This window comes from Narcine bancroftii, chromosome 3, assembly GCF_036971445.1.
Source record: "Narcine bancroftii isolate sNarBan1 chromosome 3, sNarBan1.hap1, whole genome shotgun sequence".
In the NCBI taxonomy this organism is placed as follows: Eukaryota; Metazoa; Chordata; class Chondrichthyes; order Torpediniformes; family Narcinidae; genus Narcine; species Narcine bancroftii.
In genome coordinates, this window is record NC_091471.1 from 226,788,043 (window position 1) to 226,815,090 (window position 27,048).

The window sequence follows — 27,048 nt, forward strand, 5'->3', positions numbered from 1 at the left end:
AAGTGCACTGCTTTTTCTTTTAAAAACACATGTCCTTATCAGTATGATGTTACATTTCCTTGTATTCAGCAGATTATGTTATAGAAAGCTTTGTGTACAGTTCAATTGAAGTACTATATAAGAGAGCGCAAGATATGGACCATTGTGTAATAAGCTGTAAACCAAATCTACGCGGCTATCAACATTGTGTTTATGGGAACTGACAAACAATGGCTTAGATGCATCATATTAACTCCACTTAATGTATAGGTGTTGTGGAATACTTGAGTACTGGAGGTGTGGCACAGAATCATAAAGACTTCAAGGAATTGAGGTACAATGAGTGTTTGACAAACTTCAGCTGCAATGGAAAGAACGGAACTTCAGATGGCAGAATTACTCATGATTTCCAACTCAAGAGCGCCTATGAAAACAACTTGATGCCTTACACAAATTACACCTTTGACTTCAAGGTAAATAATAAACTTGCACTTCGATTACTGTTATGTTGAGGTTATGTTTTGCAGACTTTTTTTCACCTCCTTGTTGGGTATGAACCATTATTGACTAATTTTGTGGTGATGGTGTAGAGTTAAATTTTTATCCCCTAATTAAGGCTGTGTGCATGTTTTAAGAGAAAATTATGCCAAATATTGTACTTGTGAACACTCAGCCAGCTTGTTGTCTAAATATTTGGAAAATGTATTTGCCCATTGGATTATCTTTCAAACCAAATCCATCATTCTTGTGTGCTTGGGCGGACCCACACGACATTTTGCAGGAAGGGCCAGATTAACAATCTAAAATACTCAATAAAATCTTGAACATTCCAACTGCGCTCTGATGTTGCATTCCTTGTGAAGTCCTGCAACGGAAACGAGGTTCTCACTAGTTATTACTGGAAATCAGAATACTGCCTGAAGAGGGCACACAAAATCAGTGAACCGGTGCGGACTCGAAAGGCCAACATGGCCTGTTTCCGCTCCGTAAATGGTTATATGGTTAATCATTAGATACTACAAAGTTGAACAGTTCCATTCATTTTAATTGACAGGAATCATTCTGAGAGACAAGTGCCAAATCAAGCATAACTAAAATAATAGATTAAAGTGTTTTTAATAGTATGATTAAATTGTGGGATCAAACTGACATGAACTGTAGAAATGCTCAGGAAGAGTTTGTAAATGTTAACCATCTGGAAAAGAGAAGGCAAAATAAACTTTGTTCTCTCGGAATGAGGCAAGGGCATTAATGGGGGTTGTGGGGGGGAACAAAAATAAATTGTCAGAGATGGAATAAAAACTGTAAAACTCCAATAATCCATTATTTAGCCATTCAGAAGTAAATAATTTTTTTTTCCCTCCTCATCCACTCTCTCAGGTGGTTTCCCTATTCACCTGCAAGGGGTGGGGGGGGGGGGGTGGTCTCTGTTTTTGCACTCACTTTAAATGCTTTTACAGGTAAAAGTACATTTACTTTGTAACATTTAAAGAAAAAATGAATTAAGCGTACAAGCAAAGTAGATTTCAGATTCTGGTATCTTGAACAAAAATCGGAATGTAGGAAGAACTCAGCATGTCCAATTTAACTGAAATTTAAAAAAAAAATACAACTCAAGTGGGAAATGAAAAGTTCTTCCTATTTAAGTTTGGCCTCTTCGTTGAATGCACGAGGCCAACGACAAACAAATTGTCATGGGTATGGGAAGGAGAGTTGAAATGACATGCAACTCACAGCTGAGATGGCTGTGTAAACAGAGTATAGATGCTCTGCCAAAATGATCGCCATCCATGCCTGGTAACACCAATTTTGAGCACCAAATACAGTAGATCAGTTTAGAAGAGATGCAGGTGAGCCTGTGCCTCACCTGCAAGAACTGTTTCAGTCGTTGGATGATGGTGATGGAAAAGGGGAAAAGTTGAAGGGGTAGGTGTTACCTGTCCCATTCCCTTACAATTAATGTGAGGGATGAGAATCCAGGGAATCTTATGAGAGTGATCTCTGTGGAAAGCCGGAAAGAGGTATAGTGAAACAAATAGTAGGGTCGAGTTGGATCCACACTTCAGGGTCTCTCCTCCACACATACCATGTCTATCTATCTTTTATTCTTTTTCCCTTTGTTTATTCTTCCCATGCATTGCCACACTGTTCCATTTAATCATCAGCCCCTTTCAATCTGGTTACACCTGTCACCTTCTTACCCTCTTAAAACCAGAAAGTGGAAGAGAAGAATTAGGCCTTTGAGTCTGCGCTCACAATCAAATCATGGCTGATGGATTGTTCCTTTCATTCTCATTTTCCTGCTCTCTCTCCATAACCTTTGATGCTCTATTAGAAAAAGGCAGTGTTGCTTTAACAGCAGCTTTGCCACTGGTGTGGATTCAGGAGAGTGAGGAGCAGAGACACAGGCTCTGCTCCAGAGTCCTGCTGCATGGCTTTAAAGGGCTGTAAGCACTGAGATCTGTGCCAAAGATGGCATCACCTGTGCTGGGCAGCGTACTACAAGAGGTTGCAGACTCCAGGGGAGCAACAAATCACAGGGCACCAGAAACAGGGAGACTATCCCCCATTGAGAAGGAGAAACATGGGGGAATGGCCCTACAGGGAACATGACAATGGCAAAGGACCAGCAAGGGGCTTAGCAGCTAAAGGACCCACACAGGCTTCAGGACACTGGCGATAAGCGGTCAAAGGTCTCACACAGACTGCTGGCGACTGGTTCATGGGAACCAAAATTTAAGAGGACGCTGAGAGCAAGAGGGGCTTCCAAAGGGCCTTGGGCGGTGAAGGCCTCTTGATTGTGTAGGTGGTTTGGAGGGGTCCAGGATATTTTGGCCCTCACAGTTTGACACCAGACACTCCCTCACAATCTGCTGTCCCATCAAACTGCCTGAAACCTCAGCATTGCAGAAACTCCCTCTCCCCAGAAAACCGCTTCCCTGGCAAACAAGGGCTTTTTGTAGCTTATTAAAAACAGTCAAGGAAGAATCAAAAACAAGAGCTTTTGATAAATTATAATGATATATTTATTATGTCTAATTGGAATAAATAATTAATTTAATTTAAAGGTATTAAAAATTAAAAACACATTAAAAAGATCCAGTTGTTGCAAAAATTACCAATTAAATTATTTAAAAATATTTATTAAATAATTAAGCAAAATTATGGGCTTCGAAAGCCCTTGTTTGCCGGGAAAGGGGTTTCCCAGGGGTGATAGTTTCTGAAATGCCAAGCCAATGCTACAATGCCAGGCAGTGCAGCAGGACCTTGGCCAGCAGACAGTGAGTGAGATGGGGAGCTGGGCCAATCTGTCCAGAGCCAAACTGTGGGTGGCAAAATGTCCAAAGGACTACAAAAGGCTTTTTTACCAAAATGTCCGTCACCAAAATGCGGGTGCCAAAATGTCCAATTCTGGGTTTGGACATGGAGCTCAGGATGCAAATGGTTTGAACAGAGAGTCTTTGTAGCAGCAGAGGCTGCAAGAGTGCTGGAGGTGAATGCATGGACACTCGGTATCTGAACTCTGTTTTACTTCTCTTTCTCTTATTGTTAGGAGCACTCTATAGTGCTTATGGTGACTCCTTGCTTTACGGCAGACAAAAGGTTTTTTTTTTCAAACTTTATTGAAAATTTATTGGTAAACATACAAAATGCACTTCACAACAAAACTTATATTTATGAAAATAAAGAAAAAAAAAGGGAAACCCCACCCCTTCATCCAGTTCTCTTGAGGAGAGCCAAAGAAATATATATGAAAAAAAACTAAAAAAAGAATAAAATAAATCAAAGTACCTCTAAATGCATATATTCCAAATATAATGACCTTATTAACAAAAAAAGAATAATTATCATGCATTTTATCAATACCAATACAAGCTTTCATTTCATTAAGCCATCGCGTTATACTAATCACTGTCTTATCCTTCCATGTACTTGCTATACATTTTCGAGCAACGGACAACACTAAATGTACAAATGCGATTTGAAATTTATCCAACCCCAATCCTTTTAAAGGAATCACATAACTCAGTAAAAAAACAGATGGATTTAATGGTAACTTAATCTTGTACAATTTTTCCAACATTGACTTAATTTCTTCCCAAAATGGTTGTACATACATACAAGACCAAACAGCATGTAAAAAAAAGTTCTAACACATGTACCACATGTAAAACAGGAATCTGAATTATTAAAGCCATATTTGTTTCAATTTCTCAGGAGTTCAATATAACTGATGCAAAAAATTATAATTAACCATTCCATATCGTGCATTTGTCAATCTAGTAACACTATATAATAATACCTAGTGTCGCCGAGAATATTCTCCCAGAATCACAGTGCGGCTTTCGCGCAAACAGAGGAACCACTGACATGGTCTTTGCCCTCAGACAGCTCCAAGAAAAGTGCAGAGAACAAAACAAAGGACTCTACATCACCTTTGTTGACCTCACCAAAGCCTTCGACACCGTGAGCAGGAAAGGGCTTTGGCAAATACTAGAGCGCATCGGATGTCCCCCAAAGTTCCTCAACATGATTATCCAACTGCACGAAAACCAACAAGGTCGGGTCAGATACAGCAATGAGCTCTCTGAACCCTTCTCCATTAACAATGGCGTGAAGCAAGGCTGTGTTCTCGCACCAACCCTCTTTTCAATCCTCTTCAGCATGATGCTGAACCAAGCCATGAAAGACCCCAACAATGAAGACGCTGTTTACATCCGGTACCGCACGGATGGCAGTCTCTTCAATCTGAGGCGCCTGCAAGCTCACACCAAGACACAAGAGAAACTTGTCCGTGAACTACTCTTTGCAGACGATGCCGCTTTAGTTGCCCATTCAGAGCCAGCTCTTCAGCGCTTGACGTCCTGCTTTGCGGAAACTGCCAAAATGTTTGGCCTGGAAGTCAGCCTGAAGAAAACTGAGGTCCTCCATCAGCCAGCTCCCCACCATGACTACCAGCCCCCCCACATCTCCATCGGGCACACAAAACTCAAAACGGTCAACCAGTTTACCTATCTCGGCTGCACCATTTCATCAGATGCAAGGATCGACAATGAGATAGACAACAGACTCGCCAAGGCAAATAGCGCCTTTGGAAGACTACACAAAAGAGTCTGGAAAAACAACCAACTGAAAAACCTCACAAAGATAAGCGTATACAGAGCCGTTGTCATACCCACACTCCTGTTCGGCTCCGAATCATGGGTCATCTACCGGCACCACCTACGGCTCCTAGAACGCTTCCACCAGCGTTGTCTCCGCTCCATCCTCAACATCCATTGGAGCGCTTACACCCCTAACGTCGAAGTACTCGAGATGGCAGAGGTCGACAGCATCGAGTCCACGCTGCTGAAGATCCAGCTGCGCTGGATGGGTCACGTCTCCAGAATGGAGGACCATCGCCTTCCCAAGATCCTGTTATATGGCGAGCTCTCCACTGGCCACCGTGACAGAGGTGCACCAAAGAAAAGGTACAAGGACTGCCTAAAGAAATCTCTTGGTGCCTGCCACATTGACCACCGCCAGTGGGCTGATAACGCCTCAAACCGTGCATCTTGGCGCCTCACAGTTTGGCGGGCAGCAACCTCCTTTGAAGAAGACCGCAGAGCCCACCTCACGAACAAAAGGCAAAGGAGGAAAAACCCAACACCCAACCCCAACCAACCAATTTTCCCTTGCAACCGCTGCAATCGTGTCTGCCTGTCCCGCATCGGACTTGTCAGCCACAAACGAGCCTGCAGCTGACGTGGACTTTTTACCCCCTCCATAAATCTTCGTCCGCGAAGCCAAGCCAAAGAACACTATCATGACACATATCCATCCAGTAATCTTCAGGAAAAACAAAAGTTAAATCATTTTCCAATTAAAACTTTGACTTCTCCCATTCCCATTCTCCCATTCCAACTTGTCCATATTATCTTGTAATACCTGATACATAACAGAAATATAACCCTTTTTAGACATAGAAGAAATCAAAGACTCAAACTCCGACAATACAGGTAAAACCATCTCTCAACCATACATTTTTTTAAACCAGTGACCGAAGTTGATAATAAAGAAATAAAGAAGCTTCAGCAATATCAAAACGCTCTTTCAATTGAGTAAAAGAAAGAAATTGACCTTCTACAAAACAATCCTGCAATATTTTTATCCCATTAAAATCCCAATTCTTTAAATGACTATTAAAACAATGAAAAAGGAATATGCTGATTATTATATAATGGCGTTAAAATAGATAATTTACCTTTTGATCCTATAGTCTTATTCTTTTTTGTCCATAACATCAATAGATGTTTTAATATCGGCACATTATACTCCCATAATAAATCTATATTCCACCGAAATATAAATTGATGTACTGCAGTTTCAGAAATACATGCCATCTCAACTTGAGCCCAACTTGGAGATTGATCCAAATCCATCAAACCACTAATAAATTTAAGTTGGGCTGCCTCATAATAATTCTGAAAATGAGGTAACTGCAATTCACCTAATGCATACTTCCAAGAAAGCTTATTTAATGCTACCCTTGGTAATTTACCTTTCCATAAAAATTCCCTAGTTTTATTGAAATCCTGGAAAAAGTTCCTTGTAGGAAAACACGGTATTGATTGAAACAAATATTGAATACGTGGAAAAATATTCGTTTTAATACAATTAACCCGACCAATTAAAGTTAACAGAAGGTTTTTCCACTTAATTAAGTCTGCTTTTATCTTTTTCAACAATGGAACATAATTTTTCTGTCCATTTCAAATTAATAACATTTTTTATAAACTGAATAATCTCCACCTACCGGTTAAAATTTCACTTTTATACCTAACTTTATACCCAGATAATGATCCATACTGTAATAAACATTCCCATAAATGCAGCAAAGATTGTTCCGGATTTGTTAAGTATATCAAAACATCATCTTCAAATAAATTTATCTTATACTCTTCATCCAAAACTCTCATCCCTTGTATCTACTCATTTTGCCGTACTAATTGAGCTAACGGTTCAATGACCAACGCAAATAGGGCTGGTGACAATGGACAACCCTGTCGAGTAGAACGTGTTAATTTAAATAACGACAAAATTTGTCCATTTGTCACCACCCTAGCAGTCGGGTTTGTATATAAAGCTTTAACCCAGCCAATAAAAAAAGGGCCAAATTTAAATTTTTCCAAGACCTAAAATAAAAAATTCCATTTGACCCTATCAAAAGCTTTTTCCACATCAAGTTGGGCTGCCGTCGGTATGCATTGGTTAAACTAATTAGTCGAAGAATATTATCCAAAGCATGTCTATTTTTAATAAAACCTGTTTGATCTACATGTATCAATTTAGGTAAATATTTAGTAAGCCGATTTGCTAACAATTTAGCTATTATTTTATAGTCCACATTCAATAAAGAAATAGGTCTATATGAAGAGACCTTTAATGGATCTCTATCTTTGTTTGGAATTACAGTAATTAAAGCACTAGAACAAGATTCTGGTAACTCATAATGTTCAGTCACTTGTTGTAATACCTCCACAAACACCGAAGATAAATCTTCATAAAAAAAACTTTTTAAAATTCCACCAAAAACCCATCATCACCTGGTGACTTACCATTAGGCATTTCCATCATAGATTAATTTCTAGATCTGTGAACGGAGCTTCCAAATCTAAAATATCTTCTTCATCTAATGCTGGTAACTTTAATATAGATAAAAAAGAATCAATAGATCCATTTTTATCCTGTTTCCCCTCAGAAGTATATAATTTTTTATAAAATGAATAAAACTGTTCATTGATTTCCTGAGGTTTATAGGTAACTGTTGAATCCTTTTTAACAGCATTAATAACCCTTGAGGACTGCTCTTTCTTTAACTGCCACGCAAATACTTTATGTGCCTTCTCACCCCACTCATAATATCGTTGTTTGGTTCAATTAAGTAAACATTCAAATTGTTAAGTCTGTAATGTATTATCACAGTTTCAATCTAGTCAAAGCTATCTTCTGTTACTACCTTCTGAAATTCCTTCTCCAATTCATCAATCTGCTTTTCTAATTTAATAATTTCAGCCATATACCCTTTCTTAACTTTAGTAGTGTAACTAATTATTTGCCCTCTTAAATAAGCCTTTAACGCATCCCATACTACAAATCTACTTGAACAGAGTTAACATTTTCTATTAAGAAAAAATCAATCTGTTTCTTAACAAAAGCAAAAACTCAGGTTTTTTCAACAACATTGTATTAAACCTCCATCTATAAGATGGACATAACACCTTTGAACTTTCAAAAATAATAAAGAGTGATCAGATATTACTATACTTTTATAATCTGCCTGCAATACCTTTCCTTGTAAATGTGACGCTATTAAAAAAAATCTATTCAGAAAAGGAATCATACCTAGAAGAATAAAAAGAAAAATCCTTCTCCAAATATCTACCAAATTTAAGTATTTTATTAAAGCCCCAATTTGTATCGCCATCTTTGATTTTCTGATACATTTTGGGGATTTATCCATTAATGGATCCAAAACACAATTAAAATCTCCCCCAACTAAAATATTTTCATTAGCTTGACAATAACAAAAAAAGCGTCTGAAGTAAAACATTCATCATCTACATTAGGTGCTAGATATTGAGTGAAGTCCAGAGTTCATAAAAAATTTTACAGTCCACTTTTAAAACCCTCCCAGCATTCCCCTCTACAGTCTGTAACTCAAAAGATAAATTTTTATGAACAAGAATCGCTACACCTTTTGCCTTAAGAGTTAAATGAAGAAAAAAAAATATGACCAACCCAATCTCTTTTCAATTTCAAATGTGCTTTTTCAGTCAAATGTGTTTCTTGTAAAAAAAATCAATATCAATTTTCATTTTCTTAATATAAGCTAAAACTCTCTTTCGTTTAATCCCTGAATTTAATCCCTGAACATTAAAAGTTGCAAATTTCAAACTTGACATTTTAATAAACTATCAATTTAAGCATGTAATATAAAAAAAATGCTCTCCTGTTAATAAACAAAATCTACTCTCCCTCCCCTAATGTTATAAAAAAAAGTTAATATGGAAAGGAATACAATTAATTCCACCCCCCCCCCCAGAAAAGAAAAAAAAACACCCTAATTCCCTAAAAAACTGGGTGTGGAACACCCCACCAGTGGCAGATGACTATCAAAGATACCAGTGCCATCCACCTCCCTCCCCAGCCAGAAATACAATATATATAAGAATGTAATTCAGCATCATTAATATATTCAGCCCTGGGACTCCAGTCCCAAAGATTGATTCGAATTCTCAACATCACTAGGACTGTGTGTCAAAGCCTCCTTCTTCCCATCTTTCCCATTCTTCCCGTTCTTTCCATTCTGTCCATTTCCATGTCCATTGGCCCTTTTGGGTGACGACGGTGAAATTCTTCCCTGACCACGTAAATCCGGTAACGAATTAGCGAAAACCAATACATCATGATCATTCTCAAAAAATCGAGACTGATAATTGCCATAAAAAACCTTCAACACTGCAGGATATCGAAAAGCAAACTTGTATCCTTTCCGTCACAGCATTTCCTTGGCCGAATTTAACTCATGTCGACGTCTGATAATTTCTTGACTCAAATCAACATTTTAAAAAAAACTATTATTCTCAATCATCACTGGGGCTTGACTTTGTCTTGCCTTCTGTACTGCCAACAGTAAAATCATTTCTCTATCCTGATAATTCAAGCACCGAATTAACACTGCTTGTGATGGTTGACCCGGTAACTGTTTCCTCTTCAACGCTCTATGTGCCCTTTCCAGTACCAAATCACCCAGAAAGAACTCTTTACCTAACATCTCAGGGATCTAATCCTTAAAAAATTTTATCAGATCCACAACTTCCATATCTTCCGGAAGGCCCACAATTTTTACTTTATTTCTCCGTCTTTGATTTTCCAATGAATCTATTTTTTTTAAATAATTCTCCCTTCTGAATTCCCCAAGTCCACAAACAAATCTTCCACTTTTTCTACTTTTTCTTTATTATGTTAAACTTACTCTTTACATTCAGAAAAAGCTGTCTCAATTTTTTTTAAATTCTCCTGTACCACATCTACTGAATTAAGGCATTTATTAACCTCTCTCTTAGCGTAGATAAATCTTCAGACATTGTAGATTGCATTTGAGTCATTTGATGAGACGTAATATCCATATAACAAGCAATCCTTTCCAACACAGTAAAAATAGAGTTCAGTCCGGATGCCATTGCCACATCTTGAGACCAACCTTCTTCAAACTCCTCCTCCAGTTGTTCCTGCGAACTAGCTGTATAAGGCAAGTCCTCTTCTTGTTCCCTCTTTGTCAAGACTTTCCCCGTGTGGCTGCGGGTTTGGACACCCGACGACAGCACCCCAACCATGTTGGGATTCCGCTGCTCAGGCCCTACCGCAGCCCACACACGTTCTAACAGATCCCGGACCCGGGAAGCACCGCGCATGCCCGGTAGAGCAAGGGGCTACGCAGGGGCAGTCTCCAGCGCCTGACGGTAGCGCGGGCCCAAGGGTTCCTTATTCCATTAGATCGGCCGCACGCCCGACTTTGCAAACGCGCGGGTCGTTGGTCGATTTCTTCAACAAGCCGGTGCCATCTTGCGGGGAGAAGGCTGGTGCCAGCGTGATATTCAACCTGGCTGGAGTTCCTGTTGCTTGGAGGCTCCTATCGGCAGCTCCATGGTTCCAGCTGGACAGGTAGGCCTCAGTTCTTCAGCACTTTTAAAAAGTAGTTTTTTCTGTAGTTGAACCTAAGGTTTTTTAATATTAGTCGCCATTATAGACAACTGATATACTTAAAAACAGAATTAAAGCGTTTATATACCTAAATTAAAGTTTAAACACGGGTACTTTAAAAAAAACTGGCTGGGGAGGATTAGGACTGCACGTCTGTCCTCTACGCCATTTTGCCACGCCCCCACGGCAGACAAAAGTTGAAGTCTAACATTATATACTACATTTTTATGTACTATTGCAAAATAATATGAGGGGTGCCACGACATTGGATAAAACGGCCTCTCCAAGACACCGGTAGTTAACTTCTATTCTAACTTGTATTTATGTATATATAACCACATAACCATATGCAGCGCAGAACAGGCCAGTTTGGCCCTACTAGTCCATGCCAGAACAAATCCCCACCTTCCTAGTCCCACTGTCCTGCACTTGGTCCGTACCCCTCCAATCCTCTCCCCTCCATGTAATTATCCAGTCTTTCCTTAAATGTAAATAACGTCCTTGCTTCAACCACCTCTGCCAGAAGCTTATTCCATATCCCAACCACCCTTTGCGTGAAGAAATTTCCCCTGATGTTCCCCTTATAATTTTCCCCCTGCAATCTCAAACCATGGCCTCTGGTTTGAATATCCCCCGCTCTTAATTGAAAAAGCCTATCCACGTTGACTCTCTCTGTCCCTTTTAAAATCTTGAACATCTCCATCAAATCCCCCCTCAATCTTCTACGCTCCAGAGAAAAAAGCCCCAGGCTGCTCAACCTTTCTCTGAACCTTCTCTGCACTCTCTCTATTTTGTTTATATCCTTCCTATAATTCAGTGACCAAAACTGCACACAGTATTCCAAACTTGGCCTCACCAATGCTTTGTACAATTTCATCATAACATCCGAACTCTTGAATTCAATACTCTGATTTATGAAGGCCAACATTCCAAATGCCTTCTTCACCACTCTATCTACCTAAGTATCAACTTTGAGGGTACTATTTACCATAACTCCTAAATCCTTTTGTTGCTCTGCACTCCTCAATTGTCTACCATTCAATGTATATGACCTATTTAGATTTGCCTTTCCAAAACGCAACTCTTCACACTTAACTCTATTAAATTCCATCAGACATTTCTCAGCCCACTCCTCTAGCTTTCCTATATCTCTTTTTAAGCTATGGTAATCTTCCTCACTGTCCACAATACCACCAATCTTTGAATCATCTGCAAACTTACTTATCCAATTTACCACCTCTTCTTCCAGATCGTAAATATATATAACAAACAATAGTGGACCCAGGACCGATCCCTGAGGAACTCCACAAGTCACCGGCCTCCAATTTGACAGAAAATTTTCTACCACTACTCTCTGACACCTCCCATCCAACCATTGCTGAATCCGTTTCACTACCTCCTTATTTATACCTAATGCCTCCACCATTTTCCAACCTCCTGTGGGGAACATATCCAAATTACTCTGCAGTCCAACTTCCTCAATACTACATGCTCCTCCACCTATCTTTATATCATCCACAACTTAGCCACAAAGCTATCAATTTAATAATCTAAATAGTTTACATACGGCGTGAAAAGCAGGTCAAACACCGTCCCATGTGGACATCACTAGTCACTAGTAGCCAGCCAGAAAAGCCCCTTTTATTCCCACTCTGCCTTCTACCAGTCAGCTATTTTTCCATGCATACTAGTATCTTTCCTGTATTACCAAGGGCTCCTATCTTGTTTACCGGCCTCATGTCAAAGGCCTTCATAAAATCCAAGTAAATAATATCCACTGGCTCTCCTTTGTCATTTCCTCAAAGAACTCCAACAGATTAGTCAGACAAGGTCTCCACTGAAGGTAACCATGCTGACTTCAGTCTATTTTATCTTGTGTTTTCAAATACTCCCAAAACCTTGTCTTTAATAATACACTTTAGAATCTTGCCAACTGATGAAGTTAGGGTAATTGGCCTTTTCCACTCTTTTTAATCTCTCTCTTCTTAAAGAGTGAAGTGGAGTGACATTTTCAATTTTCCAGCCCTTTAGACCAATTCCCATCACTAGTAATTCTTAAAAGATCACTACTAATGCATTCACAATCTCTTCAGCTTCCTCTTTCCAAACCCTTGGATGTGGTTCATCCAGTCCAGGAGACATCCACCTTCCCAACAAACTACTGCACTCCTTTGTAATAATGACTACACTTATTTCTGCCCCCGACTTTCTCAAATTTCTGGCATATGACTGGTGTTTTTCATATTGAAGACTGATGCAAAATACAGGTACCCAATCCTTTATCTGGACATCTAACATCCAGAAAGCTGCAAAATCTGGCAAGTGGGGAGAGAGACAGCCCCGCGAGTTGGGCGGGCGAGGGGTAGAGACCAGCAGCGCGTTGGGCAGGCGAGGGGGAGAGACCAGCAGCGAGAGTCGGACAGGCAAGGGGGAGAGGCAGGCAGCGCGAGTCGGGCGGGTGAGGGGGGAGAGAGACAGGCAGTGCGAGTCGGGCGGGCAAGGGGGAAGAGACAGGCAGCATGAGTCGGGCGGGCGAGGGGGGGGAGGACTGGCAGCGTGAATCAGGCGGGTGAGGGGGGAGAGAGACAGGCAGTGCGAGTCGGGCGGGCGAGGGGGGAGAGACAAGCAGCATGAGTCGGGCGGGCGAGGGGGGGGGAGGACTGGCAGCGCGAGTCGGACGAGCAAGGGGAGGGGAGAGATGACAGCACGACTGGAAGGGGGTGGGCAGCACAATTTGGGTGGGTCTAAGTCTGGCTTTCCGAAATCTGGAAAAATCCAAAGTTCGGGACACAATGTCCCCCAAGGGTTCCAGATAAAGGATTGTGTACCTGTACTCAGTTCATTCACCGTTACTTTGTAATTTTCCAACAGTCCGTGACATAAACGGGAGCACAGCTATAGTCACACTCAGATAAAATACTTAGAGATCTACCAGTAGTATGGATTAATATAAGTAATTATATAAGGGGGTGGCTCCACAGTCTCTATGGACATTTACTGGAAGTGCCACTTTTTTTCTTTCTTTTTTCTCTGTCTTTCCCTTTGTGGGGGGAGGTGGAAATGGGAGGTGGAGAAACACCTCGTGAATGTAGATTTCTGAGAGATATTGATATAATTCTTTAACAGTCAGTGGTGTTATCTCCTTGTTTTTTGATGGTAAAAGAAAAAATAAAATATTCCAAAAAAAAATTTCCAACAGTCTTTATATGTCTGGGGAAAAAATAAACTTGATGTTGTAGCGGCTACTACGGTAGATGCTACTAAATAAAGACAAACGCACACAAAGGTAGTCAACTCAAGACTGGTTTATTGCAGACATTTACAGACCTTTTATTCCCTACCTGTTAACGAGCTCGTTAGTGAACAGCTGCTGATCCTGTGGACCAACAGGTGAAAGCGATGAGCCATTAGCGTCCCGCGCCTTTAGGCAGGGGCTTCATCTGATCCACTCGCTGTACTTTGGCGCTCAGCACTGCTAACCTGCGATTTGTCAAGTAAGTCTGTGAACTGTGAACTGACGGTGCGCCCACTACATCAGCCCCCTCCCCCCCCCCAGAATCGTCACCGTAACTTAAGACACGAGATACGCTTAACTTAGGCGGACGTCCACGTCACCTGTGTTGAGGGCACTGAAGTGGTGAAGTAGGGTCCGTATGGGTGGGTTTAAGTCTGTCCACGCTGAATAGCTGCAGATGCCCTCCGATGTCTCATTTATATACCACTCCATCTCTCTTTATCACACGAAATAGTCCTTCACATGGCTTTAGTAACCGTGCTCTTGGAACCTGTATTCGTACGAATACAAATTCAGTGTTTAATAGTGATTGGGACACTTGTTGCCTAGGTTTTCCATGCCAGTTGGTAGAGGATAGTTTGCTGTTAGCAATACCCTTGCGGAGTTGTTGCAGGATGTACATGTCTGAATTGCTTGTGAAGTTAATATCTCCTGGAACCCTAAGGGCCGTACCATACATCAATTCTGCAGTCGATGCAGACAGATCTTCTTTTGGAGGTGTTCATACTCCTAGTAGAACCCAAGGTAGTTCATCGACCCAGTTGGGGCCGGTGAGTCGGGCTTTCAGTGAAGATTTAAGTTGTCGATGGAAACGTTCCACCAGGCCGTTGGACTGCGGATGGTATGCAGTAGTGTGGTGGAACTGTGTACCACAAAAACAAGCCAAGGAAGCCCGTAACGCTGAAGTGAACTGTGATCCACACGGTCTGAAGTTATGTGTGTCGGCACTCCGAATCTAGCAATCCAATTTAAGATGAATGCTCTAGCACATGCCTCAGTATCACTGATTGTTAATGGAATGGCCTCTGGCCATCGTGTGAAGCGGTCTACTGCTGTGAGAATATACCTCATGTCCTGTGATACTGGTAATGGTCCAACCAGATCCATGTGGACATGCTCAAATCATCTGCGTATTGTCGGGAAAGGCTGCAGGGGTGCCTTGGTGTGGTGTTGAATTTTAGCAGATTGGCAGGATATACGTGTTCGTTCCCATTGCACGACATCTTTTTTCAGCGCATGCCACATTATGCCTCTTTGACGTTATTTTGACTGAAGCCCTGATGGATGGGTGTGATAGATTGTGAATGTCATCAGAAAGATGACGTCTCCAAGATAATGGGACCAATGGTCAAGGATAGCCCAACGATATATCACCACCTTGTTGTGGTGCCACCTGTTGAATGTCAAGTCCAGTAATAGGTGTACTGTATGCCTGTATATCCGGATCCACGGATTGTGCCGCAGCCAGTTCAGCAATGTTGACTCCACCTTGAATATGGCACACACTTAATCTAGAGAGCACATCTGCGACCAGATTGTCCTTTCCAGAAATATGACGTATGTCCGTGGTAAACTCCGAAATGTAGGACAAATGTCGTTGTTGTCTTGCCGACCAAGGATTTGTGACTTTGTTAAAGGCAAAAATGAGCAGTTTATGGTCTGTGAATATGGTGAAATGTCGACCTTCCAAGATATAACGAAAGTGCCATATAGCCAGATAAAGTGCTAATAGTTCTCAATCAAAGGCGCTGTACTTCATTTCTGCTGGTCTTAGATGACGACTAATGAAGGCAAGGGGCTGTTAATGGCCATTGATGTATTGTACCAGAACTGCACCCACAGCTGTTCCCGAGGCATCTGTGCTAAGCGTTAAAGCAGGGTCAGGATTTGGATGTGCAAGCATTGCTGCTTTGGCTAATGCCTCTTTGCCGGACATTAATGCGGCCTCTGCCTTTGCAGTCCAGGTAATGTTTTTGTTTGGAGCAGAGATTATGTCAAACAGGGGTCGCAGGATGTCAGCAATCCTGGGAATAAATCTGTGATTAAAAATTTATCATTCCCAAAAACTTCTGTAGCCCTTTGATGGTGACAGGTCTGGAGAATGTATGGATGACGTCTACCTTGCCTGATAATGGAGATATGCCGTCTGCTGTAATTACCGTGCTGTGCGCCCACTACAATGTCCCCTTTCATATTATTCACAAGCTTACCTTCCTATTTCTATTTCCCCTTCCAGTTTTTTTTGATATTGTTGCCATCTGTTGATTTCTAAAAGCTATCCAATCCTCTTTACTGCTACCTACTGGGTTCTTTCCTGTTCCCTCTGTCCTGATACAGGTCTCAAACCTAAACGTCAACCTGGATAGTTTGCCTCTACAGAGGTTGCTTGACCTGTTGGGTCCTTCAAGTGTTTTTATTCTCTTCTTAATTGTGTATTGGAGCATAATAACATTGAATAGTCTGGTACATCTACAATTGGCACCATCAAAATCCTATATGTGCTGGATTAACAAGAGATTTACTGAAGTTAAATTTGCCATCGTAGAAGAAAAAAATAAGAGTGCCAATTTTTGTAAGTGTCTGAATACTTGCGGCCTTGGAGCATTGCGTCATCCAGCCCACTGTGTGCGCAGACTCCCGGCCTGTTGCAAGACTTTGGCTCCAACAGATGTCGCCTCATCATAACTGATCCTAAGAATGGGTCTCTGACCATGCTGTAAGATACTATTGGTATAAATTCAGAGTGTGGATCTTGATTCAAAGAATCGGTCCACACTTGTATCTGAAAAATCTTAACACAATCAATTATTGCAGCCAGTGATTGTGTATAAAATATCGATTGTCATTTATCATTACTCACCAGTTAATAAAATAGGATTACTTTGATATGGTCTTAAATTTCTGAGATTTCAGATTTATTGTCAGAGTACATACATGCATTGCTGAGATTCCTTTTCCTGTGGACCAAGGAGAATTGCCACTTATTGACAGTGCAAAAAGAAAACTGTACTCAACAAAAACATGTGAACAAGTAAAGAAATATAAACAAACTGTGCAATACAGAGAGAGAAAAAAATCAATAAAATGCAGAAGTAAGAGACCTTAAATGAGTCCCTGATTGAGTTTGTTATTGAGGATTCTGATGGTAGAGGGGGAGCAGCTGTTCCTGAACCTGGTGGTGTGAGTCTTGTGGTGATAATACCTCTTTCCTAATGGCAGCAGTGAGGATAGAGCATGTGCTGGGTGGTGTGGGTCTTTGATGATTGCTGCTGTTCTCCAGGGCAGCGTTCCCTGTAAATGTTCTCGATGGTAGGGAGGGTTTTGCCTGTGATATTCTGGGCTACCTTTTGGAGGGCTTTCCACTCTGGTGTATTGGTGTCCCCAGATCAGACCATGATGCAGCCAGTCAGCACGCTTTCCACCAAACCTCTGTAAAGATTTGCCATGGTTTTCGACGTCATACCAAACCTGAGGATTGGTATGCAAATCCTGAGGACCTACAGGTGTTGAGGAGCCTTCTTCACAATGCCATTAGTGTGTTGAGTCCACGAAAGATCCTCCAAACTTAAATTTGCCATATCCTAGTTATGGTAGAAATCTTAGTTTAGCTTCTGGAGTTTTTTTGTTTGCATTTATCATTGTTAAGTTGCTGGAACTATATAATTTTATATTTATTATATTCCACTGTCTGCCACTTCAGTTTATGATACGAGATTGTCATGTAAGATCTATGGAGGGAACAGTTAGATTTGTCAGACCCATATTAAAGTTGTATAGTGAACTGTAAACAAATGTAATAATCTGCCAAGTAAGTCACACAGCAGTAGCAGACTTGCAACTTTGTCCAAGGTAAAAATGTTCAAAGGTATGACTGAAGGGAGATTGAACAGGGAAAAGATAATAAATTAAGTTTAAAATGGTTGGAAAGGTGGGAGGAAAATTGATGATTAGAGGCAGTTTTTCCAGTGATTGGAACTGGTGACGTGTCTTCTGGGGAACGATTGTGTCCACAATCGTATGCACGATCAACTTGTATACATGTCTCGTTCAAAATTAACAAACTGTACTTGAAGAGGTAAGCTAAGTGTGTTGAGCAAACGGGCGTTGACATAATGGGGAGACTGTTTTAGTTACTAAATAGATTAAGCAAGTTGAAGGTGTTAATTGTAATAGTTTTTGTTTTGAAAATGCGAAGTGGAGAATATGAAAGGCATAAATTATAGGTGAAACTATCTAAAACCTCAAGCATGTCCATATCCAACACTATTGTAAAAACTATTAAGACTTGAGACATGGAAACAATATTCACTGAGATTCGACTATTGTGTTTAAACACAAATTGAGCCAGTTTTTTTTTTAAATTCTAACAATATAGGAATAGAAATGGGGTTAGTTGTTTGTCTTTCAAAGAGCTGACATAGAGTGATTGGCACAAAGACCTCCTTTACCTTATGATTTAAATTTAGGAAAGAATGGTATGTGATTGCCCCAGACTGTCTTCATTAGTTGAAGGATCAAAAACACATGAGTCAGATCAGAAAATAATTACCTTAGAATTGTGAGGCTGTCATTCACATCTGCTCTTCGTGGTTGAGGACTAAATTCCATCAGTGTTTGAGACTAAATTGATGAGTCAATGTGAACAGAGAGTGGATGAAAATGACCAGGACTATTGTATTGTTAATGCAGGCATAGCGTGTTTCAAATGGATGACTTACTTTGCTCTAAATTGCATATTTGTGCGTGCAACTTTGAGACATTGCTTTGAGAGTGATGAACGTTATATAACATTAATTATATATATATTAACAATGGCGTGAAGCAAGGCTGTGTTCTCGCACCAACCCTCTTTTCAATCTTCTTCAGCATGATGCTGAACCAAGCCATGAAAGACCTCAACAATGAAGACGCTGTTTACATCCGGTACCGCACGGATGGCAGTCTCTTCAATCTGAGGCGCCTGCAAGCTCGCACCAAGACACAAGAGCAACTTGTCCGTGAACTACTCTTTGCAGACGATGCCGCTTTAGTTGCCCATTCAGAGCTAGCTCTTCAGCACTTGACATCCTGTTTTGCGGAAACTGCCAAAATGTTTGGCCTGGAAGTCAGCCTGAAGAAAACTGAGGTCCTCCATCAGCCAGCTCCCCACCATGACTACCAGCCCCCCCACATCTCCATCTGGCACACAAAACTCAAAACGGTCAACCAGTTTACCTATCTCGGCTGCACCATTTCATCAGATGCAAGGATCGACAACGAGATAGACAACAGACTCTCCAAGGCAAATAGCGCCTTTGGAAGACTACACAAAAGAGTCTGGAAAATCAACCAACTGAAAAACCTCACAAAGATAAGCGTATACAGAGCCGTTGTCATACCCACACTACTGTTCGGCTCCGAATCATGGGTCCTCTGCCGGCATCACCTACGGCTCCTAGAACGCTTCCACCAGCGTTGTCTCCGCTCCATCCTCAACATTCATTGGAGCGACTTCATCCCTAACATCGAAGTACTCGAGATGGCAGAGGCCGATAGCATCGAATCCACCCTGCTGAAGATCCAGCTGCGCTGGGTGGGTCACGTCTCCAGAATGGAGGACCATCTCCTTCCCAAGATCGTATTATATGGCGAGCTCTCCACTGGCCACCGTGACAGAGGTGCACCAAAGAAGAGGTACAAGGACTGCCTAAAGAAATCTCTTGGTGCCTGCCACATTGACCACCGCCAGTGGGCTGATATCGCCTCAAACCGTGCATCTTGGCGCCTCACAGTTTGGCGGGCAGCAACCTCCTTTGAAGAAGACCGCAGAGCCCACCTCACTGACAAAAGACAAAGGAGGAAAAACCCAACACCCAACCCCAACCCACCAATTTTCCCCTGCAACCGCTGCAACCGTGTCTGCCTGTCCCGCATCGGACTTGTCAGCCACAATCGAGCCTGCAGCTGACATGGACTTTTACCCCCTCCATAAATCTTCGTCCGTGAAGCCAAGCCAAAGATATATATATTATGAACATTTAACTTCAATGTTTATAATATATTTCATTTGTGCACAGCATTTCTTCAACATTTTACAAATCTTCAAGTGCTTGAAAACTAACAAATGTACATCCTATTCATAAGGAAGTGGAGGCTTCAGCACGGAATAAGTCGCCATGAGATAAATATTCAGATAAAATGCATTAGTGATGTTCATTAAATGTTAGAATATTGCATAAATTGCATGACTGTTCCTCTTTTGTGGGCAAATCGGGTGTTTGGTTGAGCATATTATTTGAAAGTCGGCACCTCCAGCAATTCTCTGCATTCACCCAGTGCCTGCATTCATGTGATTCCAAATGTAACATTGCTACCTAAGGGTAAGTCTGATTTGGCTAACTTCATTTTGGGCTAACTTTCATTGAGATTCAGTGCTGGTAGATTTATTCTGTTAAAATTGTGTACAAAAGGATTTTTGTGCTTTTTTTTATTGCTGTGGTGCAAAATGGGTTAACAGTCGAGAGCTGATGATTTGTAATTTCAGCCCTTTCCTCGCATCTTTTTTAAAATACTTTTCTATGGGGAGATGGGTGCAGTAAGGTGTATATATCCCTGTGATTGGTAATAGAAATATAATGGGCCCAAGCCTTTGTTTCCTTTGAGCCATCGTTTTACTCTTCTTCAAACAGCGAATGTGTTCGTGATACGATGTAGGTAGATGGATGTTCACAGGATGTAGGTTAATGTCAAAATGATCTTTGTTTTCTTTTGTTTCCTAGGGTGTTATTGACTACATTTTCTATTCCAAGACGCTAATGAAAGTGCTGGGTGTTCTTGGCCCTTTGGATCCTCAGTGGCTTGTGGAAAACTCTATCACTGGATGTCCACATCCTCATATCCCTTCTGACCACTTCTCACTGTTAATACAGCTTGAACTTCAACTTTCCTTGCCACCTTTAAATGGTGTGCACTTACCCAGCAGGAGGTAGTGGAGCCCTCACCGAGAAGCACTGCCTGCTTTTATGGACATGTACAGTTGTAAAATCAAAGTATGACGGAGTGAAGTATGGTCTGTAAAAAAAAAAAAAAAAATTCTCTTTTTTTAAATGTATGTTCTGTAGTTTCTAGTATTACTCCTTCGTAGTTTACATCACTGTATTGTCACTAGGCTGGAGTTTAACCACGATCCTAGGGGACACTGGAACTAGGCATTGTTCACAACTCTGAAAGTGTTTTATCTCATAATGTCATGTGTTATTTTCATGTTTTCCTGTTGGATTATATACCTAATCTGGCATTGAAACAGCAGCATTACATGCTTTGCTATGCAGTGCCATTGATTCTTCTTCCAAAGACCAACAGGCAAAATACCTTGAGGTATTTGTTCTGAGCTTTGTCCCTGCCCGAGTTGCCTTGGATCTATTTGTGCATCTGTTTCCAAACCTGTCTTGATGCATTTCACAATTTTGAATAAGAATTTGATGCCTTTCCATTTGGCATCTTCCATTTCCTTTCCTGTATCAATCAAATATTTTGTTGTTCACTTTAATTCATTCATGCATTTAATCTGTTTTTGCCATTGATGTCCAGAGTCCCTCTCTTTATTCTGGTTACTTAACAGTTTAGTGGAATTTCTGGATTTTGAATGTAGAGGTCATTGAAGCCATAGGGAATACTATTTAGCTACAATTTGATTTAACATTCTTGTGCTTTTTTTCTTCGCATGGTATATGGTTCATACCTATTTTCACCCATTATTTATTTCTTTGGAGAGAGAGAGAGAGGCAAGCTTCAGATTTTCCAAATTAATAGGTTAAAATATATTGCCCTTGAAGGAAATAACAAGTCCTTTTGTGGAAGTCAATGAAAGTCGAGATTTTGGAAAAAAAAAATTGATGCATGAATCATTTTTTAAAATTCCTAAACCAATATTCAGTCAGCTCCTTCCAAGAGGGCAAGGTGGTCATAAGTGCAAGTCAATGATGTGCATTACTAGCCAACAGAGAGTACAATTTAATGAAGTGATTGGTAGAGACCAGATTTTTCTTGACCAAATAAAACATTGGGCAAGTAGAAATTGAAGTGCATTAAAAGTAATTTGGTTGTGAGATCAGTGCAGCACCTTAAAATTACTCTGCAGTCAAAGAGCACCATCTAATGGTCGTTAATTTTCAAGTTGTTTATTCCAACAACATATTGCACTTTATAGAGAAATGGGTTTTGGTGCAGTCAATATAACATCTGTCTAATGTGTCCCCAGCACTTCAGGGGAAAAGAAATACTGTGCTTCAAGAACCGATGTGCGGGATTATTTGAATTAGCAAAACAACGTAACTTCTGGTGTAAAATCTGTTTTAAGATGTAATGCTAGTTTTACATTGAATAAAGTTTACAAGTGGCCATGGTATACTTATAGTAGATACAGTAACCACCTATATCTTTGACTGGATTTTTGGTACAAGATTACTTGAAATCTGAAGTTTTAAGTCAGCACTTTAATCCTAAAGCCAACATTATTGAAAGAAGGTCATCCTCTTAAGGGTGCAAATTATTCAGCAGGGCAAAGTTGATGACCGAGGGAGACCAGAAGGACTAAGTAAATACAAAAATATATATATATATATCTATAGATATATATATATCTATAGATATGTATATCTATATAGATATATATATATTTCTATATATCTATAGATATATATATATCTATATATCTATAGATATATATATATCTATAGATATATATATATCTATAGATATGTATATCTATATAGATATATATATGTATATCTATATAGATATATATATCTATATAGATATGTATATCTATATAGATATATATATTAAAGCCTTTTTTTGTTGAGATAATGAAGTTTTTGAACCTTTCGTACCCTTGGCCTTGTACATATAATTGTCTTGATCTTGCTTCTGGAAACCTGATGACTTCAATTCATTCACACATTTATTTTAATAAAGACAAGCAATATTATCTTCCCATACTTCACTCCCAATATTTTGTCAGATCTGTATGTATAAAATGGAATTTAAAATTCATCTATAATGATTGTACATGAAATTCCAAGGAGCCCATTTGCTGAATATTTGGTTTTTTTTATATAATTGAAGAGGAAAACAGTTTTTGGGAAAATTTAAGTATTAATAGCTGCAAACTTTGACTGCTTTCAATGTAAATGAATTGAGACTGTCAGGTTTTCTTTGTTTCTCTATGTATTTTTCCACAACTGTATACTTTACAGTACAGATAACTACTGAAAAATATACAAATAATTGAGGGGAAGAACATTTTTTTTAAAAAGTGAAATACGACGAGAGCAAATTTGGTATGTGTGTTGATCATAGTTGTTCAGGCAAAAAAGTGAAGAAAACATGGTCAGGTTCATGTATGTTACATTTATGTCAATCGTTTCATAACAATGTGCCTCATTCAATTTGCTCGAGCAGCAACACTGCCGAAGCAAGCAGAGAAAACCTGACAGGCCTTCTCCAGGCAACTTTTAAAACTCTGTACAATAAACCTATTAAGATTTGTGAGATTTTATGTAAAAAAAAAGAGAAGAAAAACAACTTAAAAACAATTTTGTACAAGCTCTGTAATATGTTTATCTTTGGTGTAAGGAGAGTAAGTTGTCGGAAACTGCACCATGTCATAATAAGTTCTGAGACCAGCTTTTTTTTCCCCCATCCCATTCCTAGCACGGCTTGCCTTTTGGTTTTGCCTTTGTGTAATGGAGGAGACCTATCCTCAGCAACAGATTGGATATGCATAAAGGTCTTCATTACTTTTTTGGGTATTATGTATTTTGATGTGGAAAGCTTCTCCTTCCTTGTTCAGTAATAATTGCTCTTATCAGAAGTGCTTACTAACTTCAACGGATTGAAAAGCTACTGAATTCCAGTTTTTCAAGGCTTCATATCACTCAGCATTGATGTCACTTAATGTCATTTAAAATGAAGTACGGGTTTCATAGCTTAATTCAGTTATAAAAGGCAGATTTTTATAATGAAACGTGAAATATGTTGTGATTGTTGGGGAAAGACAAAAGGGCTGGAGGAACTCAGCAGGTCTCGCAGCGTCCATTGGAGGTAAAGATGCGTAACCAATGTTGAGGGCTTGAGCAGCCCTTCAAGGCATCAGTGAAAAGTAGGCAGGCACCTGAACAAAAGGGCTGGGGAAGAAAGGAAGAAAGATTTTTATAGTGGTTGCTTTGTATTTCTCAGAATTGTTCAAGGCCAACCTTAATGCTACCCTGCAGATAGCCACAAATGTGGTTTTGAAACCATGTACCAAAAGTAAAGCACTTATTGGCTTTAATTTCCAGGTACTTTTAATGGAATGTCAAAGGAGGACTTAAATTGAGCTAATTAAAATGCATTTTCCACATCAGCTAATGGAAACTATTTCTAAATACTTTTTAAAATTGGATCAGTCTCCAGGAACTGAAAAAAAGATTATTGCACTTCTTTTAAATTGAGTGAGAGAGGGGTTGATTTACTTTTGCAGACCTCTCCCCTCATAATTCATAAATGAATCATTCAAAGACTGCTGACCTGATTGGCTCCCCCACCTCTATGTCATTGGGGAAAGGACTGAGTTCTGATAATGGCAGAAGAAATGGATGCAGGTTTTTGCATGTTGTATGTCACCTGTAACCACTTCTACAAGATTCGAGTTTAAGGACACCAAGATCTTGGTGCAGTGATACTCAAATTGAAACAGTGAACAACTAAAGGATGTCTATAGAAACTTTTTTGAATTTTCTTGATTTGATCTCTGGAAAGTGTAATTTCAAGGCCACCTCTGCATACAATTTTAGAAGATTTAAATTGGACATAATTCATAATGATTTATTTTAAAATTCATTCTTTGAATTTTGAAAGATGCCTAGTGGGATTTTAGAGTGAGCTACATAACTTGGATGTGCATATTTTAGATTTTTAATTGATTTTCAATACCAAAAAAAAATGAGTGATATGACTCTTTGAGACATGTGGTGCTTCTGTTTGCCAAACTTGTCTGCATTGTATTAAAAGATTATAGTTTGTAAATGTGGTAGCAGTGATTTAGTTTTTTGAAACACTGATCAAACATTTTCAGCATTTGGCCACTTATTTTTTTAAAAATTTTTAAAGAAAAAAAATTATGATTAAAAATGATCATGGTTAATAGGAAAATGAAAGTGGATTGTGCTGGGTCACCGGAGTCTATTGAACCATTGGTTATTGGGTAGTATTTATTCTCCTGAAGCATGAACAATTAGATATTCCTTCTCTCCCCCCCTTCACAAAAATATGGTGTGTTTCTTTGCAGAATCAATGGATTAAAATGTTGTAGTTTAGTAAGAGAAAATTGGCTCTTGCTGATATTATTAGATGGTTATTTACTTGGATTGAGTATGTAATAGAACGTTCTTGGATTTTCACCAGCTAAATTTTTTAACTCCAAAAAGTGCTACTAGTCAAAGGATAAACTTTTAATTTGCAAAATCTCTTAAATGTTGTGCAGTATCTGATCTACTCTTGACTGCAGTTGGTTAACTGTAAATTGAGAAATTCAAACCAAGCCAGAAACTGTTCATGCAGCCTGCCTCTAAACCTTTGGCAGCTCAAATGTGTGTTTCGCATGTACCGTTAGAAAGATTGAAAGAAAGGGTTTTTATTTCATATGGAGGTCAGGTATTGCTCTTAATATATGGAGCTAAATTATGTCTGCTTGTTCCCTTGCACCTGTGTATTTTTTTTCCTTTAACTGTAGGCAATAAACAATCATTTGAAAATGTCCTGTGTTCAATGAGTTTTGAATGAAGCAATAAGGAAACATCATTGTGGGAGTTCAGTTAACACCAATGAGTTGGTTTTAATTTTATATTGTCAGTTTATATAAATTGTCACAGAAGTTTTATGATACTTGAATGTGATTCGGAAGTACATTTGTAATTTAGTCATTTAACCGTCTCATTTTGCAATGTTGCAGCCAAACCATGCAAAATTACAGTGCATTGTAATTAACATCGAAGTACTCGAGATGGCAGAGGCCGACAGCATCGAATCCACGCTGCTGAAGATCCAACTGTGCTGGGTAGGTCACGTCTCCAGAATGGAGGACCATCGCCTTCCCAAGATCGTGTTATATGGCGAGCTCTCCGCTGGCCACCGTGACAGAGGTGCACCAAAGAAGAGGTACAAGGACTGTCTAAAGAAATCTCTTGGTGCCTGCCACATTGACCACCGCCAGTGGGCTGATCTCGCCTCAAACCGTGCATCTTGGCGCCTCACAGTTCGGCGGGCAGCAACTTCCTTTGAAGAAGACCGCAGATCCCACCTCACCGACAAAAGATAAAGGAGGAAACACCCAACCCCAACCAACCAATTTTCCCTTGCAACCGCTGCAACCATGTCTGCCTGTCCTGCATCGGACTTGTCAGCCACAAACGAGCCTGCAGCTGACATGGACATTACCCCTCCATAAATCTTCATCCGCGAAGCCAAGCCAAAGAAGAAAGAATTAACTAACCAGACGCAGATATGAAAATTGGTTTGGATCAGATTTTAAAACTACATGTGAAAAACATTCATAGCGTTTAATGTTATGATTTCTATATGTTGGAAATTAATTGAAAGCCTCTTGCATAGTTTTAGGGAAATCAGTCTTTCAACCCTATTCAGTTTGATAGTCTCAGTAGCTACATTGTGTCTGAATGAACAATGAGGTTTCATTTTTTAAGCTCGCACAATGGGTTTTATTCAGAGCAGCAAGGTCAGAATGGGATGGAGAACTCTAGTGACTGAAAACTCAGGAGTGATTGAGGATTGTATGGAGATGCTCTGATTTCTCTGATGTAGAGGAGACTGTGGGGTGAGCGCCAAATACAGGCACTAAATGATATGAAGTGTAAGTGAACTGCTGTTTAGCTTGCAAGGATGGTGAAGGTGAGAACTGAAAAGGCAAATGTAGGATAGAGTAATTGGGTTGCTGTTTTAAAAAAAAAGAAAACTGGCAAATGCTATTTTAAGACCTCTAGAAAATGACG

At 39.9% G+C, this 27,048-nt stretch overlaps 1 protein-coding gene across 9 annotated transcripts in view; it reads left to right on the top strand.

Annotated features, from left to right (window-relative positions):
- cnot6l (CCR4-NOT transcription complex, subunit 6-like) overlaps window positions 1-22,620 on the top strand; it is a 134,826-nt gene extending 112,206 nt beyond the window's left edge. For 8 of the 9 annotated variants that reach the window (XM_069926773.1, XM_069926768.1, XM_069926772.1 and 5 more), the window contains 2 exons: window positions 250-452; window positions 20,779-22,620. In XM_069926773.1, the coding sequence (XP_069782874.1) occupies window positions 250-452; window positions 20,779-20,988 (413 nt within the window). In that variant the 3' untranslated portion in view covers window positions 20,989-22,620. Of the gene's footprint in view, window positions 1-249; window positions 453-10,177; window positions 10,274-20,778 lie in introns of all 9 variants that reach the window. The other variant, XR_011354200.1, reaches the window with a different exon arrangement.
- Window positions 22,621-27,048: the final 4,428 nt, after the last annotated feature.